General features: G+C 44.1%; 1 protein-coding gene across 7 annotated transcripts in view; it reads right to left on the reverse strand.

Moving 5' to 3' along the window:
- Window positions 1–20,601, reverse strand: part of TPST1 (tyrosylprotein sulfotransferase 1) — a 42,967-nt gene that overhangs the window by 16,648 nt on the left and 5,718 nt on the right. For 3 of the 7 annotated variants that reach the window (XM_054847640.1, XM_054847638.1, XM_054847632.1), the window contains exon 2: window positions 5,489–6,432. In XM_054847640.1, coding sequence (XP_054703615.1) covers window positions 5,489–6,333 — 845 coding nt within the window. In that variant the 5' untranslated portion in view covers window positions 6,334–6,432. Of the gene's footprint in view, window positions 1–5,488; window positions 6,433–7,613; window positions 7,734–8,346; window positions 10,984–14,453; window positions 14,819–14,892; window positions 14,996–20,601 lie in introns of those variants that run through there. The other 4 variants (XM_054847634.1, XM_054847633.1, XM_054847635.1 and 1 more) reach the window with 4 other exon arrangements.

The following is a 20,601-nucleotide window of genomic DNA, read 5'->3' on the forward strand; positions in this document are numbered from 1 at the left end:
AATGAAAGCCTTAAATTACAAGCTATGCATGCATGTAGTCTGCCAGTCATTAACTCAATTTGATCTTAATGACAGTCTTTACCTTGTTACTCTTTTGTACTTGTCATTACAGCTAAAATTCTTCCAGGACAGAGGAAGGAAGTTAGTCATACAACATTGGAAGGTCAGTAACATAAGTACTTTAAACATAATCAACAAAGAACAAACCAGACAGGAAAGTGATCACCATGGGGAAACTGTCTTGGCAAGCAGGGCCTTCAGATTGCTGCAAAAGGTGTTTAAAGGAAGCTGGGTAAGATGGGTAAGCACCTGACTGACAAAAAAAAACCCCTGTAAGACAACCACCAGAATTTTTCAACCTTACTCTATTCAACCATTTTCAGTAGCTCAAACCGAAGACAGGAACTCAGAATGGGATTTTGGGACCAGGGAGTTGTGGCTGAATTTCAGCCTTCCTGAAGGCTATTGGCCTGAGATCACAAGTCTGCACAGCAAACCAAGAAGTCTGGGCATTGCCTTTTTAACCCTAATTAGCAATAAAATAGATGTTAAGAGTTGAGTTTCAGAAGAACAAAGTGGCAAGGCAGAGTCAGGAGTCTGTAGAAGCATGGTGGGTGGGACCCTCCAGAAGAATTCATCACTAGATGTTTGAAAAGTCTAAGACTTATGGTCCTCTGCCCCTCAGAGCCAGCCAAGCCCAAAATCCCTTCACCAAAACTATAGATCGATTCAACCATTTAAAATAAGGGTGATACTGTGAGAACCAGGTAACGGGTTTGACTAATAGTTTACTGGAACCCCAAACAATGGGTGCTATATATCAATTAGGACCTAAATTAGTACACATATGTGCTTTTACTTCAGGACAAGGCATTCATTTAAAATGTGCACATTTTGCCCCACTGTCATTTTAGTCTTTAGTAACAATAAGCTCAGCATGAAACATTTCCTGGTGATTAATACCTGGCAAGAGATAAGCAGGGAACTACACTTACCTGTTCCTAGGCACCGATTCTGTTTAAATCCTTTTCTGTCCTTTGAGTTAAGGTGGGAAGAAAAGTAAAACACGATTTGTGGGAAAGATTTTTCAGACCAAAGAATATCTGAGAAGTACGGGGGAAGACAGAGAGGGGCTGGGAGGAAAAAACCACCTCAAAAGCCAAACAAAGCTAAACAGGGACACATACCAAGTCTCGGCAAATTTGATTATGTATGCATATGGCAAACGCTCCCTGGTCAGTGCTTCCAGGCTCCACTGCAAAACCGCAGGAACAGTTTCAGCTTTAAAAGCAGCTGGTGGCATGGAACACAGGACTAACCCCAAATACTTCTACATCTGTACTAGAATCAAATGGAAGGTGTGTATTAAGAATAGTATATTCTGATGTAATTTTGCCTAGACAGCTATTTTCATAATAAGCCTAATAAAAATTGCTATTAAAGGGTTGACATTTCTTTACATCGGTGGTCACCACAGCTGGTTTTAGTTAGGAGGCAAATGCCAGCACTACATTAACAATACTAGTTATAGCACGTAGTCCAGCCATAATACATTCCTTGAACAGCCACGCTGGCAATTACTTCAAACCACAGAAGGTTTCCCGCTACTACAAATGCTGCAGTGCACATCTTTAAAACCCTTGCTGTGTTTCTCCTTGCAGCTGGCTAAAAACCAAAATAAGGGGCAAAAATGGTAAGTAAAATAGAACAACAGTGAGGCTAGGGCTGCATGAGCAACAGAAAAAGCAGGGATTACTAAGCAAACGCAGGAGAAGAGAGTAAGGCAGCCAACGGCTTCCTCAAATCAAGTGGCCAGGGGAACAGACGAAGTCAGAATCTTAAATACAGACTGTCTAGTACCTAATATTGCTATTAACAGACTATTGCATAAGAGTTTCTGAGTCTGGAATTAGAGAAAAATCGAGTCAGCTCACTGCCTGAAGAATTCTGCAAGCCACTGGGTAGCTAGCTCATCTCTGGAAGAGAAACAGCCTGCACGCACAATTTAACTCTATATACAACTGAAAATAAAACACACTGACCTAGAGCTTCATTCATCTGACAGATTTCATTTGGCAGAATTGATTTTGATTTCAGATGAGTTTAAAAATATTCTTAAACATTCACTTTCTGTTACCAGATAATAACATCATTATAAAGACCTTTTAGTGATACTGCAATCTCTTTCTGAAAGTTTTTTAAAGTATTTCAAGACAACAAACTCTTGCCAGATTTCTTTTCAAAAACCCTCCAACAGTTAAAACACCTGCAGACATCTTATGTCAGACCTGACTTGAGCAGGCATCATGCCTCTGAAGTGGATACTGAGCCTGTCTGAAAGTCTTAAAGGTAAGTGGAAGATGACTGAGGCAGGTTTCTCTGCTCATTTTCTTATCTTTACACAGTATCACAGCCTTTGCAGATTATAATCATTGTTCATTCTTTGACTTCAGAGGTTTTCTACCCTACCTAATACTTTGCAGACAACTAGGGAACTAATTTTATCTAGATCTTCATACTCTCCCTGCTGTGCTACAGAGGCTAGGCCTATGTGGTGGTATCTTTTAAGTGAACATCACATTTCAATACAGATGATTTGGTACTTGTGATAGCCTCCTCCTGCCAGTAAAAACTGTAATATAATTTGAGCGTTCTGATTTTAATATACTATTATGAAACAGCCCAAAGCACTTGGTACCAAGCATGTGGTAAATTAAAGCTCTGTGAGAAGACAGAGTTGTAATAGACAGCAGTGCTTTGAATTTCCTTAGATTCTCTGAAGTGAGCTTCAGCATCGTCCCTTTGGATAGTCAGGTGGGAGAAAGCTGCTCATCAGAATATGGAGGTCCACTGCTCCCAGACTCTGTTGTTTCAGCTGAAAGATGACAGTATTCACTCCATGAAGAAGAGAGCACTCTCCTAAAGCCTGAAGAGAAATTCTAAGTCGTAAGAGAACAATGGTGGTTCAAACCTGACACAGAACATAACAGCCACGCACACTTGACGCCATAAAGAATTTTGCTGCAGCTGAGAACAAGCCAAATGCAACTGGACAGAAAGAAAACTAAGTCTAATGCAAGGTATATTTTATTCAGCTGTCAAAATTTGATAAGCTGTTTGTGGCAGACTAAAGTTCTCAAACTACCCAGCAAGCGTCTTTCCCAAGAGTCATTTTTGCGGGCAGTTACCCCCTGCTCTGGGCAAGCACCCCCTAGACAGGCAGCCATCCCCATCCACAGCACTCAGCTGCACATGAGAGGGCAGTGAGGAGCTGGGGATGCCGAAAGCGTGAGGTTTTAACTGGTACAAGGAAATAAAACTGGGGAATCTTGAGCTCCCCACACACAATTTCAATTAGTGTCATATAAATGCACAACAGACATCCAAGTTAGAGAATTTTGTATTCACTGTTTTTTCTGCAGCCCTCGAAAAGACTGACTCACTGAAGTCATTATCAAATTATAAAGGTCTCTTGCAACTGAAAAACAAATCTCGCCATATATTTCAAGGGTATTTGATTAGATAAACACCACAGACATAACACTAATAAACCATTCTTTTCCACTATTGCCAAAGCCTTCTGAAATAATAAATTACTTTCACATATCATCGCAAGAGAGATAATAAAAGCATAAAACATTCCATGAACAGATTGAATTGAGGGTCACAAGAATACTTCCATACTCTTTTGTCTTAAATTCTAAAGTTTGATTAAAAAATAATCATGAAGCCACATCTTACTTTTAACAATCCATTTTCTTTTTTTTTTTTTGACACATGAGCAAGTATTCTCAATTCCTCACATCCCATTCCACCAGATTTAGCAAGAAATACTACTTGAAACTGTATGAATTCAGTAAGGCTAGTGAGTTCTATTGTATAGAGGTCCATTAATTTTTAAAAACGCTAATCTGGAAGCTGTAAAGTAGTGATATTTTACTAGAAATAGCATTATGCATAGTTATTTTTACAGGACACTTAACAGAAATTGACAATCACCTATTTATATCAGTAAAAGTACATTTACGCCCCCCTCAGCTGCCACTGCAAAGCAGTAACACGATAGAGGTAACCAAATAGAAGTTCAGATACAGCTTGCAGAGACGTACAACAGTACACTGCTTCAGGTTAACATTATCAGAAGGCTTCGATCTGCTAAGGAACAATAAGGCATTAAAAAAGGGTTGAGATGCCTTCTCGATAGCTTTGTGAACACAGTGGTGGTGACTATGTTTCCTCAGTGGGAATGGGGATGCAAAACCTCCAGACTGTAAATATATAACCATTATCTGAGTTTTAAGTTCTCTTTGTAGCCACTGACTAATAGTTCTATGATTTGCTTTAAATCATATTCCCCTACAATATATCAGAAAATCCACACAGTCACTCCCCTAGGCATTAAGTAAACAAAATCTCTCATTCTTTATTTCTCAAAACTGTAGTTTAAAAAAAAAAAAAAAATCACTCCGTATTCAACAGTTTGACATGTCTCTATCCAGCCCACATTTCTTGCTATGCAAGGTGCCTCTGTTACTCAGAAGGACTTGGCCAGTAGTGAATATTCAAAAACAGAAGCCAAGGAATTTAACTGGGCATGCCTTGCTGCTGGAGTAAGGCTTTTTAATCAATTGTTTAGAAACTCAAACAAGACAATCTGGTTGATGTATCTGTCAGGAAAAAAAAAGGGAGAGATTCAAACATTTACACCTTTCCCCACAATAAAGACTAGCCAGCTTCCATATCTCAGAAGCTCCACTGTAAATAGTGTCCAAGAAACCAAAAAGAGTAGTGTAACTGGAGAATTAACTAGCTTTTCCCCTTCCCCACAACACCTACCTAGATTTTTCTAAGCAGAGCTGGATTTTGGTTTTTGAAAGTAGCTAAGTCAGGCGCACAGATGGCATAACAGAATACCGAGAGATTTGCTTACAACAAGGTTAATTTTATTCAAAATGCTTGTCCTTTTAGGAACACATGCCAACAGAAAAGCATGCCAATTCTGCTTTCTATTTTGTTGGAACAGTTTCTCAAGTTTCCTGGAAGAGTATGTTCTTGGCAAGTATAACTCGAAGGCCATTCTTGCATTGACAACAATACTGAAGCGCCTGAAATCAAACAAGTGATCTTGCTAGGATGAATAACACCAGTCTAAATAAAACAGTCCAGCTTTATTTTGGGGTACAGGGGAAAGCAAAACTATGTTGGAAGGAAGGCTGATACTAGACATCCCAATTCAAGTTAGACTGACCATTAATTAAAAGTTAGTTCACATGTTCCATATGCATATGTTAGCAGGAGCAATCTGAGATTGCAAATTGTCTGGAAAGCAAGAATGATTTTTAACTAACAGTCTGCATCATAAATCACGTTCGAGACATCATTAGCTACTTAAAAACTGAAATCAAGTTATGACTAGTCTTTTATATGCAAAAAGTACTATTTTACCTGTTAGAACAATACAAGGTAAAGGAGGAATGCTCATACTCACTTTGAAAGAGAAACACCCCCTGCTTTTCCAATCATTTCTTCATGGTGCAGCACTGCTTGGTTCCATGGTATGCGGAGAAACTTTAAGAGAGTTCTCATCCATCTTTCAGGATGCAATACAAGTTGTTCGTAATGTACCAGCATACACCTTTCAAAACCAACCTCCATACACTGGTTATACATAGTTTCTATAGCACGATTCCACTTGGTCAAACAATCCCTGTAGCTGTTAAGGTCAAACCCAGCTATAGTGACTTTTCTAGATATCATGGAATGCACAGATGCACGACCATCCCGTACCATTAGAAGAAATTTGGCATTGGGGAAAATTCTAGCGAGATAAGTTAAGGATTTTAAAGCAAAAGGATCTTTGTTACACAAATATGGAGCAGGCTCTCCATGTTTCACAATGATTTCCAGTAAGAATGCTTGCATGGCTGAGTCCAGAACCTCATCTGTGACTCCAGCTTCATCCAGTCGGATCTTCTCTTTGCTTGATCTAGCCCACATCTGCTTAACTGCCAGAATTCGCGGGATTACCCTTGTCTCTTCTCCACATCGAATATCCGGATGGGCATCAAGCATGGCACGCATTAAGGTAGTGCCACTTCGAGGTACTCCTCCAATAAATATTAAAGGCATGTCTTTGTTGTAAGCAAAGGTTTTGTTTGCATTTACATCGGAAGCAGTTCTTACTGTGCTTCTCACACTTTCCATCCTCACAGGCTGGCTGCGTTCTTCTATTCGATGGTGACACTCCATAGCGTGTTGGCCCAAATAAAATACTGTCACCGAACTGATCACCAGACATGCCAACAGCAAGTTCTGTTTGAGTTTTCCAACCATTTTGATAAAGATTGTCACTTCAAAATAATGAGACCTTCTATTTCAAATTATCTTCTAGTTCACATGCCATGGGAATCCTAATCCAAAATAAATTAAGGTCTGGCAAAGGGGAAAAAAAATAAAAAATATTTAGAACTTTGTTAAGAACTACTACAATAAATCAACAACAGAAATACCTGACAGCATTCAATACAACTATTATCTCCTGGTGTTGCATTAAGACCAGTAAATACAAAGTCTAAACACCATCATCCCATAATAAAAAGCCTTTTTGTTTACTCCTAGAAGTCACGAAACATATTCATGACTACAATTACTACTTACATAGAATTTCTCGGGTACGTTTTAAAAACGTATTTGGAAGAATTCTACCACTGGATAACTACTGTTAAACTTTACAGTCAAGCAAAGACGTCATTTATATGAGACACATTAAAAAAAAGTAATTATTAAGAAACCACTCTACTTGAGGTTTTACAACAAAAGACGACCAAAAATGACCCCTCTGAGCCAGGATCGCCTAGATAAAACAAGTGAACAAGACACCCCACACAAATCATGTTAGAAATCACCAAATAATTTAAGTATTGGAATAACTCTAGCTTGCTGAATAGACGGAAGCAGTATCCTGCTCATTGTCACATTTTCAAATCACTACAGTATCTCCTGTTTTGCTTGAAGTGTTCTGTTTCCTTCTTAGGATACAAGATGATAGTAAAAGACGTTTCACAGTTGCATACCGACAGCGTCCAATTTTTGATCAAGGCCTTTAAGCAGTGAAGAAAAACAGTTTGCAGCAAGTAAGGGAAACTTCAATTTTTAATTCAAGGGAAGCTTTGATTAAAGAAGCGTATAGTCATTAAAAGCTACAAACACAATGCAGGATTAGAGTGGACTAAGCTTAAAACTAAGATGAGTCTTGAGTTAAATAAGAACAACAATTAGATGAAATTTTTTAAGTCAGCATGGGTTGATTTCTTTTATCTCAGAATCCAAATAATACAAAGCAGGATATACAAAAACCCCCTAATTATTTCATCCTAACTTCTTTATTGGTTTCTTTACCTAAAATTTGGCCAGCCAACCCTCCCCCCACATCTTATGCAGTGTTTTGAACTCCAGAGAAGTGTTAGCTGAAATGCTAAAAAATTGAGTAAATTCAGAAGAAAAAAAATAGATCTTTTTCTCAATCAGCACCCCAGGGAAAAGCATTAAAGCACTGTATAATTTTAAGACATGTAATAAATCATTGCCAGAATAAAGTATATACTGCATTCTACCTTCAAATAAGGTTTGGATTCTTTTTAAGCAGTGCTGGTAAGCTTGCTCTTTCTTTTAGTCTCTTCTACTTCATCTAGATAAGTCTGCATTTTTGCTGGTATGACAGAAAGACTCTTCCCCTTCCAAGATAAAACGTAACACTTTGGAGTTAAGAATTTGAATATATGGTTACTATACAGAAAGGTTTATGGCAAGAACCCATGTAGCAGATCAAAAGTCAACTGACAATAACAGTAAGACAACTATGCTTTATATTTTTAATATTTTACATTAATTGTGGCAGCCCACAATTAATTAAGTTTATGGTTATAGTAATTTCATATTTATAGCACTGAATAGAAATACTGTAAAAAATTAACTTATGTCATAGTATAATCTTCCTTTATTTTATTTAAGATTCTTAAAATTGCGTTAATTAAAAGTAACTTTCATTTGCACAGATGAGAAGAAAAACAAAGACTATCTATTAGATGATTTTCTGGACATGCATGTGAGTCTGAACAAAACTTTTAGACAGAAACAAAAGATTTAAAACTCTGCTGAATTCCAATGTACACACTTACAAGAAGGACAAAGAATATGCCATGACCTACAGTGAATATCAGTGAGTTATATTGAACACTGGCTTAGATAAATTTGCTACTTTGCTGCCTGGATGACTTGATCTGTTCATGCCAACCCATACTTTATTTTTTCCATTCGTAACAGTTAATGTATAAACAATTGGTTTACCTGTCTTCTGTAATTCAACAGCTTTGGATTTTCAGATAAGGCAGGCTGAAAACTGACTCTTCCTCTCAAAATTCAAATGAAATAAGTACTCTAATTGAAATTTTAAATAAGAGCTTGCTTTTCAGAGCTGAAATAACTTGCTGAACAGTATGAATCACAGATGCTTTTAATTGTAAGGAACTCCAAGTAGTGAGGTACCGCCAACATTTTAAATGACTGGCTTCCTCAAAGCTTTTCCATCTCTGTCAGCAACGCACAACACACCCCTAAATGAAGAACACGCTTATGCCGACTCTCTAGCCCCTCTACAAAACATTATCCGCTTAACCTTTTCCTCCACGCAAATCCAGTCACCAACTCAGAAATTCTCAAGTCACCATCCGAGCAAGACTCTCTGGACCTGTCCCTCGTCAGACTGCTGGCCTTCACAAACTGCCAGGCTGCCTGGCAGGCTCTGCTGCACCTCTTAGCAGGCAAGTGCCTTGCACTGCACCAGACAGCAGCAGACAGAGGACAGAACGTAACAGCGCAGGGGCAGAAGAAGGGAGTAAGGGAATTCCTCATGCAAGCATCCATCACAGCAGTATTTTTTTTTTTGCAGTGCATCCAAGAGACCCAGTCACCAAGCTGTGAGACAATGTCTCGCCCCCTTCACGCTGACAAAGCTTATTCCAATCAACAGTTGCCACAATACTACATTCAAAGTTCAGCTTAATAGTTTTTGTTTCCAAAATTAAATTGGAATCATAACTTAAGAATCATAACTCTTACCAGAACACCACTCTGTTATAATCAGTTCATTCTCTGTAACAAGATTCATTCTATTTACATACCTCTCCTTGCTGAAGAGCTGGCTTTAACCATACCTAAAATATCTGGACATTAAAAGGAATAAAATCCCAGAGATCTAAGTGGAGGTCAGCTGAGTAATGCTCAAAAAAATCATTCAGTAAATACTTCCATAGCACCAAAAGGCAGAAAGTCTCTCTCCTGAAGAGATTCCGCATGAACATCTAACTTTCAACTAGGGAAGGAACACTGTTCTGCTTAAAACTAGCAAATAGTACACAGAACCTTTTTAAATGCTTTAGATACAGTAAAGATTTAGTTAAAAGTCAGTACTTATTTGAGAGAGGAGTTAACAGAAACAGTATTTTGCTACAGAGCACACAAGACGTGCAAATATTTACACTTCATACAATCCCTAACATTATTCAGTTTGAGTACACTCCATAAAACTAATTTCCTCAAAAAACCCACCCAAACAAAAACTAAAAACAACAAAAACCCCACCTCCACAAAAATCTTCATCTTCCAAACTAAAAACTACTCCTGGAAGACACTAAAGGTCCCCAGATGCAAAAGTTATGTTTTCCTCTAGTGATCAGCTACCTATCAAGACCATGTGCATCAACTGTTTTCCTTTGATCATTTATATTAGGATAGCACTTTAAAAAAAAAAACAAACCCAAAACACACACACACCAGCACCAGCTTTCAGAACAAGCAGCATCAGAGGAAAGCCTGTTGACCGAAGGCCGAAATCCTCAATTCACGAGTTGGGTAAGGCAGAAGGATGACTCACTCTCAGCACAATTCCAGCTGTGAATGCAAACATGCGTTGCAGTCTGTGAGCAGGTTTCCTAAATTGCTCTAAGTATTGACCACTCACAAAAGCAAAAACCCATCCACACGACCAAAGCGCCCCACACCAATCACCCACAAATACTTTCATTTGATGCAGTAACTTTTTTCATAAGTTCAAAGATGCCAAAGGCTGAAAGACCATAAGGAGCTAGTATTAAACTGTCCTACAACCTTCTGTGCTGTTTTCTTGCCTGGAAGCAATACCTAGAGCATGCAACTGCCATGAACTGTGACAAGACCAGGGCTTTGTATATCAGGAAACCAACAGAGGAGCAGACAGAAACAGCACCTCTCAGCAAATTGATCTATTCTACATGCCAGCAAACTCCCTTCTGCGCCTGAAGTTACATAGAAAGCTCTTTAGGACAAGTATGACGTATGGCAGTTACTGCCCTTCCAGCAGCTTGCAAATAAACCCCACCTTCTCCCTCCTCGCCATGAGTAAGGGCTCTGGATCACATCTGTCAACCTGAAGGATTATTGCAAGTCCATTAATGTTCTGCTGTTAACAGTAACTAAATTGACAGCATTTAAAAATCACAACAAGGCAATCGGCAACCCCTCGTCAGCATTTAAGTAGAGCTTTGAAAAATTGTGGCATTTTTGCCTGAGAAGAGCAAAGTGCCACTCCACCTAAAAACACATACAACTCTTCATAAAAATATCCCAAAACAAAACAAAAAACCCCACGCAAAACAAACACAACCCCCTCACACACACAACACAGTCCTAAGTTGAAGATGACTACAATGGTAGAGAAGGCCTTTAGCAGCAATAGTTTCAAATGACAGACTAAAACAAATTCCTAGAAAAATTTAAGTGTAACAAAAAAAAAAAAAAAGGAAGCCAGAGTTAGGATCTACAAGTTTCAGTACAAGAAAGTGTAGCTAAGCAGAAGTGTAGTAACCGAATTTTATTCCCAGAAAAGTCAGGCCTATGAGTCAGCCACAAGATGATGTTAGCAAAGCAAAAATGACCGCTTTGTTTCCTCCTTCTGCACACACTAATTCTCTCTCCCTCCTTCCCTCCCCCTACATGCAGCAGGTCAAGACCTTCTTCCTCAAGTTCATCCAAAAAATGTTGAAGATTTTTAGCTGAGTCCAGGCAAGTCATTCATTTGTATTTTATGTTAGAACAGTTTGGGTTTTGCCGTTGTTTAAAGCCAGGGGAAAAAAGATGATCCATTACCACCCAGTAATAAACAATCCTCATAAGCTCTAGAGCTCAGACTTTCACTTTGGAGGCTGGAAAGAGCGATGACTACCTCCCTTCTCCTGTTCAACCCAGCAGCTTTTTCCAAGGCTAAATTGACAGGACAAACACTGGCATTACTCATCTCAAAACAAAAAGAAACACACACATCCCCATATACGTATATAAAGCATTTTTCAAAGATTAGCTTGTCCTCTGCTTCCATCTCTTGAACTTCTGGCTCAGATTCTAATAACCGGATCTCCTTCCAGGAAGAGCAAGTATAGTAGTCCTGCTTAGATTTTTGTGGAGCATATCTTGTTCCTGCATCTGCCCAAGTGTTCATCATAGTGTTTGACCTCAAAGCTTCTGGAGAACTTTGCTGGGAGGAAAGATCATGCTCAGCTCTGTGTCAACAGGCCTTCAGACTTCATAGGCATCCCTCTCAAATCACTGTGCCCTCCCCCTGTGCTGAAAAGCAGGGGCAAGATAGAGGTGAGGGGAAGAATGCTAGAGTTCATGCTATTGGAAAGTTGTCTTTCCCTTCATGGTCTTTTTACAGTTTACCCTCATGTCCTCCTACCATGTTCCTATGATTTTCTTTTCCTACTTAGGAGTTCTACTCAATCCCTTAGTCTCTGGGGCAATGACCCCCTTCTCCCTCACTAAGGCTTTATGAAGTAGACTCCAAAATACAGACTCCAGAAACAGAGAAAATTCTCACAGTTCAGAGATGCTTTTAGATGCACAACCACAGTCTGATTACTACACCCAAAGCTTGTGGTATAAATCTGCAGAGGAAATTTATTTTACAGCAGCAAGTTAGCTAAGCCGAATGGAAAAAAAAATCCTAAACTGTTGTTCTCCACTGTCACTCTCCTCTCTGCTCCTGACTGTAGGAGGAGAAAGTAAAATACTGGTAGGACTTAAAGAAGAAAGTGTCAACCATGTCAGCATCTTCCTTACCTCTTCTTGCACCTTCACTTTTCCTTGGTAAAAATAAATACTGGAAAGGCAGCAGATACTGAAAATTCTCAAGAATCATCTTCAAAACAATACACATTGAGAAAACCAGAGACAATATATGTCTTAGAATAAGTTCTAGATTAAGTTTACCAAATAGTCCAAATAAGAAGCCCTTGCATACAAGGCATACATAGTCTTTCACCATTCCTAAATGAAAGTTAAAGAAAGGAATTCCATAAAACCTTTCCTTCAATAAACTGGTTTCTTTCTAGTCATTCGTGTTCACCACAAAGAAGATTGCACAGGAAAGCCGACAGTTACATGATAATGGTATAGCACAACACCAGGGAACATGACTGAAATATTCACAGTATACCACTTCAAGAAGCTATCCAAACCATGGTAGGCTCATTTAGAAGTTTGCTCCAAAAATCATTTAAGTATTCAGGAAGCATTTTTATGCCTTCAAAGCAGCATCTGCACAGTCACCTTAATGATTTCCCCAAAGACCGGATATCATGTATTCCTACCAGTCACGTAACAGAATCTGAGAGAAGAATGTCAAAGTACAGCACAAGCAAGCAGATCCCAAGCGAAATACTCAACAAAGCCAGAAATAAAAATCAAGAAGCCTTGAGTACCACGTCCATCTTTAGCTTTTTAAGTCATCATGGCTCTCAAGTCCTGTAGCTGTTTTCTCTGGATTTCTTCCCCCCTTAGTTATACAGTAAAAAAGGAAGATAAAATAGAATGAGCTATTTTTAATCACTTGCACAAAGAAATAAGCAGTAAGTTACCTGGTGGAAAGCATCTGGGATGAAAGACAGCCAACTAGACCTGTCTTCATGCAGAGCAGTCTGACAAGTAGAATGATAGGACCAAGTTGGATAAAATTAGTATAAGGGAATGCAGACGTGTGAACAGCATTCCTTTATAGTTCACACTGTAGGAACTATAGGAATGTTGTTCACACGTTTGCATTCCCTTGAACCTACACTTTTATTTTTAAATCTAACACTCTGAAAAATTGTAAAGGCCAAATTAATCTTCATAGCCATAGACCGCTGCTGAATCCGAAGTTTCCACATTGGGGAAGACTACATACAACTATGCAATAATCTCACAATTTCTAGTACAATCACATTACAAGGAGTAAAAAAAGATGTTAAAAAGATGTGCTCATATTTATGTATTTCCCTCATATAATCAATAGGTAAAAGACGAAACAAGCTGTACCCTTTCCTTTTACCAGTTAACCCCCACAGAAAAAAACCCCAGCTTTCTTCATAATCCTCCACTAGACAGATACATAGATACACACATGAATATATATATGTTTGTGTGTGTCTGTAAAGAGAAATTCAGAAGCATTCGGCCTTCCTCAGCATCTACCAACACTTTCAAGCTTTCTTAACAAGCAAGAGAAAAAACATCCCAGATCCAAAACAGCTAATAAGGTTACCAAAGCACTCAAAATTCAATACTTCTGGGTTTTTCAACATTTAAGACCTCTAAAGTGAGTTTAAAGTACAGTTAATTACAATGTTCTGCCTCAAATGACAGTAGAGAACTTTACATTCTGCTCTACGTACATATATAATACATACAGCAAATTATCTGGATTTGCATACTGAATAGTCAAAAAACAGTTACCAATGTGCTCCCAGTTATGCAAGAGCACACAGTATTTGTTAAGTACTGCAGTTACTGCTGGAGAACAATTCAACAAAACGAATTTTGTGGCAACACACATAGGCTTCTAGCTCTTTAAATTTATGTTAAAAAAAAAAAAACCAAAAAGAGAGAAAGAAAAACAAGTCAGTAACATACTAATAGCTGATGAGCTACTGTTCTGCGCACTTTTGTGTACTGTGCCTCCTAAGAGGGATTTCAGCACTCCATTATACAATAAGGTAATTCAAAGAATCGAACTGCTTAATCATATAAAAAAAGATATAGACGTACAAAAATTTGCACAACACGCTCACAGTAACACATGCAAATGGCTTCTTCCAGCAATACCACCCGCAAAATCACCTCCAGTTAAGAGACACATGAGGTCTACTGCTAAAACGTTTAACACATACCCTGACTAGTATACGTTGTGCTTGCAAACATAAATGCAGCGCTATAAAACTATTTCTGCCTGCCTCCCCTACTCGACCGCGGGTCTCTACAGCAGCGTAGCACCCGCGGCCAGCCCCCCCACCCCCGGCACATTTCAGCTGCTGAACAAAGACATCAGAAGCGCTGGGAGCTCCTTCAGCAAGTTAGCCCGCCCGTACGGAAACTTTCCCATTTACCCGGCTCGGATCCGCCTCGCACCCCGCCACGGCACCGGCGGGAAGCAACGAGCCGGCCCCGTCGCGCATCCTCGGGCGCTCCCGGCTGCAGCTACGGGACCCCGCGGCGATGCCCACACAGCCGAGTGCCCCGGCCAGCACGGTACAGCCCGGCCCGGTTCCCCCCGGCCGGCAGCGGCGCCCGAGGGGCGCGGACACCGCACGGCCGCAGCGCCGACCCGCTCCCAGCCGCCGCCTCAGGCCGCGGCCGCCCCTCAGCCCGACCGACAAAGGCAACGGCTCCGGCAGCACCAGAGCCGCCCCAGCGCCAGGCGGGGCAGGGCGGAGCACGGCGGCCGCCGTCGAGGCTGCGCGGGCGGTGATGGGGCGAACGGCCGCGCCCGGGGCCCGCCCCGCCGCGCCTCCCGCCTCAGGTGCTTGGCGGGCAGCGGGTCCTCACCTGCGCTGCCACCGCCCCCGCGCCGCGGCGGCCGCTTCCAGGGCCGGGCTGGAGCCGCGCAGCAGCAGCAGCAGCAGCAGCACTGCTGTCCCTCCGCCGCCGCGGCTCCCCTCAGGCACCATCGCAGTGGGCAGGGACCGGGAGCGGGACCGGGACCGGGACCGGCTGCGCCACCACCGCCTCCCCTCAGCCGCGCGGCTGCGGCTGCCATGGAAATCACAACCACGCCCTGATTGGTCGCGGGCCTCGATGTGTCGCGGGACGCGGTTGGGCCGGCGTTGAAGATTGACAGCTGCGGGGGCGGGGCCGGGGCCTTTAACCCCTGCTGGCGCGGCGGGCCTGGCGGGAAACATCTGGAGCGCACAGCTGGAGCGGGCGGCGCCGCCGCCACGTGAGTGTCTGGATGAGCCCATGTGCACCAACGTCTGGACAGCTGTGCCAGACAGATGTTGATGTCTGGGAGCAGCTGGATTTTGTCACAGCTCGCTCCACACAGCCCTACCACCATTGCTCAAGAAGAAGGGTAAAGGCTGGAGTGATAAGAATATTTTAACAAGAAAATTCTTTACCAAATGCTGCCCGCTGGGCTTCGGTTTCAGAGGTTGGTCTTGCAAGTGAAACCAACCGAAACAAACAGTCCCATTGTCCTGGGCAAACGGGTTTCAAATGCAGCGCTGCAACCGCCCCATAAATTGAGAAAAGCTACAGTTAAACATTTTAACAGATGGGAGGCTCTGGCTGCGCAGGACAGAAGGGAGCACTGCCTGGCTCAGAGCTCAGGTGTCCTCTGGTGTTACACACCTGTTTTGCGGCAGCGGGGAAGCACAAGCCATGTGCCTACCATGTGTGCAACTGTGGAAACATCTGGAATAGCATCAGGCTGAAGCACAAGCTCAAGCCCGAACCGGCTGCCGGCACATCTCATGGCTCCTCTGACCCACAGCTGGGTGAAGCAGCCAGGCAAGGACCGAGGATGGTCTGTACCAGCACTTTGCCCCTGGAGGTATAGCTACAACACGCTTAATCCACAAGGAGACTCAGATCTACAGGTTAAGCCACCTCTAACAAAGACTGGCCTTAGGCCATCCTAACTGCTTCCTTCTCAGTAGTCTAAGCAGTAAGACGGCTTTTATCCCAAAAGAGCAGGAAAATAGGTTGAATTTGACTTGTTAACACAGTGGTACATAAAGACTGAATCAAACTGAACACGTATTTTTTCTGTACGTACAGGAGCTCTGGCCCAGCTGCCATCACCAAATGCAGACAAACGCCGCAGGGAAGTGTCAGTGCTGCTGCAGAGTCATATCGAAAGGAACGATCCCATGGGACATTCCCTACAGTAGTTTTTCTTGCCAAATGGGAGAAAAAAAATCAGCTAAAGGGATTTAACGTGATGCCAGCCCAAAATCCAGTCTGGGAAAAGCCGCCTCTGCGCTGAGCTGTGATGCTCCTTCCCGACAGATGTTTGTGCCCTCTGCCTCCCAAACCCTCCTGCAGCTGGGGCATCCCCTCTGCCGTCACTGCTGCAGCACGGGGGCTGGCAGCTAACGAGAGCCACCGCTGATTCGGTGCCATCGGGCTCGGCTGGCTGGGGCCACCGGGGCTGGGAGACAGCACCAGCAGCGAGACCTTGGTATAGAAAGAACAGGAACCACCGTGTGGGAGAACGTCCCCTTTTAATGCCCAAAGCCCTAAAATCAGGTCTGACTCAATGTCCTGTCTCCCAGAGAGACGGTACAAATCCTGCGTGGCTGGGGAGATAACCAGCTGGGCTTTGCCGTCATCCCAGCCTCACGAGATGCGGAGCGACGGTGCCTGAGCTGACAGCGATACCGTCAGGATGCAAGAATTAATCACAGCCCATTACCTCATTTCTGATGGCCCTTGCGAAGCACCTATCATACAACTTTTACAAGCCTGTCAGGACGTGGTTTCCATCGATCCCGATGAGCTGACGCTCGCTGCCGGTACTGCCCGGAGAGCCGATACGGATGAGCGCTTGTTCTGCCTCTTGCTTCTCCGAGGCGACGGAGAAGCATTGCTATCGAGTAGGGCGAAGGTGGTGTGGCTCACGCGTGTTTTATTTGTTAAGAAAATGAAGCGGAGGCGGCCACGTGAGCAGGTATCTACATGCAGGACAAGCATTTTCATGCCGGGAGAGGCTCTGCTCTGTAAGGACCGAGTTTTAAGAGTACCTAACATCCTTTTTTTTTCAGACATGCTCAGGCAGCTGCTGGGAGCAGAGAGAAACCAGCAACTCCTCTCAGGTGGTAAAATTCCTTTCAAATTTCTTTTCTCTGACAGCTATTGACAGGGAATAACTGCCATTTGCTTCTGAATGCAGCTGGATTTGAACTAACGATGCAAAGATGAAACAGTCTGTATCCAGTTTCCAGTAAGTTTGCCTCGATCCATTAAACAGCACTTTTCAGATCGCTTTATTGGCTTTTCTTTTATGGCTTTAACTGTGACTCACACAGATCTTCCCTTTTAAAGGCTTCCAATCTGTGGCAATCAAACAGTGCCTCCAGGGGGGGAAAAACGCTGTTCTCCAAGGGAAAGGGGAAAAGCACGACCCTGCTGTGTGAAGCAGACGGAGCTACTGTACGTAGCGGGTGCCCCACGCTGGGCCCTTCTTTAATCAGCGCTTGTCTGAAAGCTACAGATCAAATAACCCATCAGCTATTGCATCACGGTACAGACGGAACTTAACGGAACTTAACTCTCGGCCGTGAGGTTGCTGTTGCTGGTGGATAAACGCTACCAGAAGCAATAGCATCTCCTTGTTCAGTATTTGACAGTCGCATTGGCTGTTTCTTGTTGGCTTGTTCCTGGTTTGTTCCTTAAAGCTGGGAAATAATTCCTCCTCGCCAGGGGCTCAGCCGCACGCACGGGATGAAGGATGAGCCCGGGACCAAAGCCGCAGCTCTGGGGGGAGCGGGGCTGGTGCTGCGGGGCCACAGCCCGGGGTTTGCTGAGCTCCAAGAGACACAGAGCCCAGAAGTGGGTCCTGGTGGCTGTGCCTGCTTCGTGCCCGGTTTTCCCTCGGCACTGGCACAGCTTATGGTTGTTCCCAGGCTTTAAGTTCTAGCGGTGCCCCACGGCGCGTCTGGGGCTGCCGGTGGGAGGAGGAGGGGGGAAGAGCAGCCCCGAGTCCCGAAAGCTGGTACTGTTTAGGACCCTACATTAAACTTTTTTTTTTTTTTCATTTCTGAATATGAGCCACAACATAATTAAACTTTTTCTCCAAATCGCTGCTATGGCAGAGAGCCACCATACAACATCGCCTGGAGGGACCGAGCCTGGTAGCTCCCTCCGCGCGTTGGGTTCGGGGCACGTCAGGGGTCCAGGGCGTGCGGAGGAGCCAGGAGCCATCCTGCACAGCCTCAGGCGCTGCGGACTGTCACAGACCCAGCAGCAGCGACAGATTGTGCTGCCTTACTCTGTACCAAGGCCTGCCCGGTGAGCGACAGCTTTCCTGCCACATCATACGAGTTGTTGGGCCAGCGTGTGAGCGAGCAAAGTCCCCAGCACGCTGCCCTGACCTCTGCTAGCTGGAGGTCTGGCACGTTCAGAGACAAAAATGGGTCTTGGTTTGGGTTTTTTTTTTTCCCCTCCCTGGACTTCCAATGCAATGCTTTTCCTGACACTAACTCCACTCCAGAAGTAGTCCTGAATACAATTCAAGTGTGATGTTTAAAAGCAAGAGAAAACTTGCTAGTCCAGATATCCTGGCCCTCATCCAGGAGTATTTTACCTTAATTCCACCTTCCCAATCCTAAGAATGTAAAGAATTTCCCTCTGACTCTGCCCAGCTCGTTCCCCTGCGCAGAGCAAGGAGAGCTGCGCTTGCTGGCTTAGGCACGTTCTTGCCAGAACTATTAAATATTATTCTTTTTTCCTCGAATGCCTCAGCCATGATTGCTCAACCCGACTTTTTGCTGGCTGTCTTGCACGGGGAGGATCTCTCCTTCGCTGAGAGGCAGATGGAGGAAGGTCGGTGCTCATGGCTTTCATCCCCACGCTCACTAAGGGCGGTTTTTGAAAGCCAGGGGAGTGAGAGGTTCAGCTGTCGCTTCTGCCTCAAAAAAAAAAAAAATCTCCCTGTTACCTCCGTTATAGGTTATAGATAGATAGATCTGTTACAGAAGAACTGAGGGAACAGAGGAATTTGGTGGAGGGTACCAATACGATAAAGCACAAAGAAATTCAGCCGGATTTCAGCCTGTCCTGTGCATCTGGGAAATTCATTTGGCCTTTCGGTAGAAGGAATTCAGAAACCCCAAGTCCCGCGTGTGCCTTTGCTGTCTCGCAGCCCGGAGCACGGCTGGGCATCCTTCCCCCTGCAAGCAACCCCGCTTAAGTGCTTAGTTGGCTCTGTGTCAAAGACGTGCTTAAGCCAACCCTGTTATCTCTGCCTTTATGAATACAAACAAACTGCCCTCTGAGTAGGGGAAAAAGGATGGACTTACCTTTCTGACGAAGTAAACCGCCGTCACTTAAACCAGCACAGGCTGCAAGCCCTCGGCGCGTGCCTCGGCCAGGGCAGGACCATGGGGCAGCATCCCTCTCCACATCCCCTGGCCTCTGAGGTGCCCTAAATTTATCTTGGGCTGAGGGTTATTCCAGACCCCAGAAGCACGGGCAGGAGACGGGAATACCCGGCTCCTGCCTGCACATCACGGCAGGATGGGGAGCTGGTACCCAGCACTGCCGATGGATCCCAGCGGTGTCTGTGAGTGCAGACTGAGCCAAAAAAACCCAGCCTGGATGTTCAGGGAAGACTTATGATCCCCGGAGGAGGAGATCATCCAAGGACTGTGTTCATGAGCCTCTGAGTTTAGGGAAAACAGGCCCCACAAGACATTAAGCTGATGACATTCCTCTGCATCCCCTCACAGCAGGAGAATAAGATGTTTCTGCTGAATAGATGTTTCTGGATCCAGAATCATGCCTCGCACTTAACGCAGTCTGTCTTGCGAGCAGAGCAAACCTGTCAGCTGCGAGCCCGGCAAGGACGCTGTTTAACTTGGAAGGATGCTAATGTCTCTCTCTGTGTTTCCCAGAGGCACGCTCATTTTTATTGCTTTTCTCTGCTACCGATATTATTTTCCTGGCCCGGCTGCCTCGCGTATCGATCATGTTAGCAGTGTAAAGTGTGCCCTCGGCGGTGCGAAGTTCGGCCCAGGGGATGCCGGAGCAGATGCGGTGCATGCACCAAGGGGCTGGGGCCCCGCTGGGCATTTTCAGCAGCCACATGATTTGTATTTCACAGCCAAAGCTAGCAACACCAAGCCCTGGCAATCACTGCGGGAGCTGAAAAGTGCCATTCTTGGTGTTTGCCTACAAAAAGCCTCAGCTGCCGGCACAGAGATCCACCTAACCTGCACGCACAGCGCCATCCTCGCGCATAACCTGAAAGCATCGCTCCCGTACCTCCGGCTCTGCCCTAGGCTCACAGCCAGCGATCCCGCCGGGTCTCGCAGCGCACGGGCTCACCCTGCTCTTCAAACCCGCTCTCACCCATCCCACGTTGCGGCTGCACCTACCTGCCGGGAAAGATATTGACCTGAAAATATAAAACCTCTGCCTGCTCCCCGCTGCCTGGCATCCCGCTGGAGGGCAAAGCGCGACACATCGGATCTGGTTACACTTCAAACACGCTTTGTACTGGCTCACACCGCCGCTGGAGGTCCGGGCCGGGGGTCT

Source organism: Grus americana, chromosome 19 (assembly GCF_028858705.1).
Source record: "Grus americana isolate bGruAme1 chromosome 19, bGruAme1.mat, whole genome shotgun sequence".
Classification (NCBI taxonomy): Eukaryota; Metazoa; Chordata; class Aves; order Gruiformes; family Gruidae; genus Grus; species Grus americana.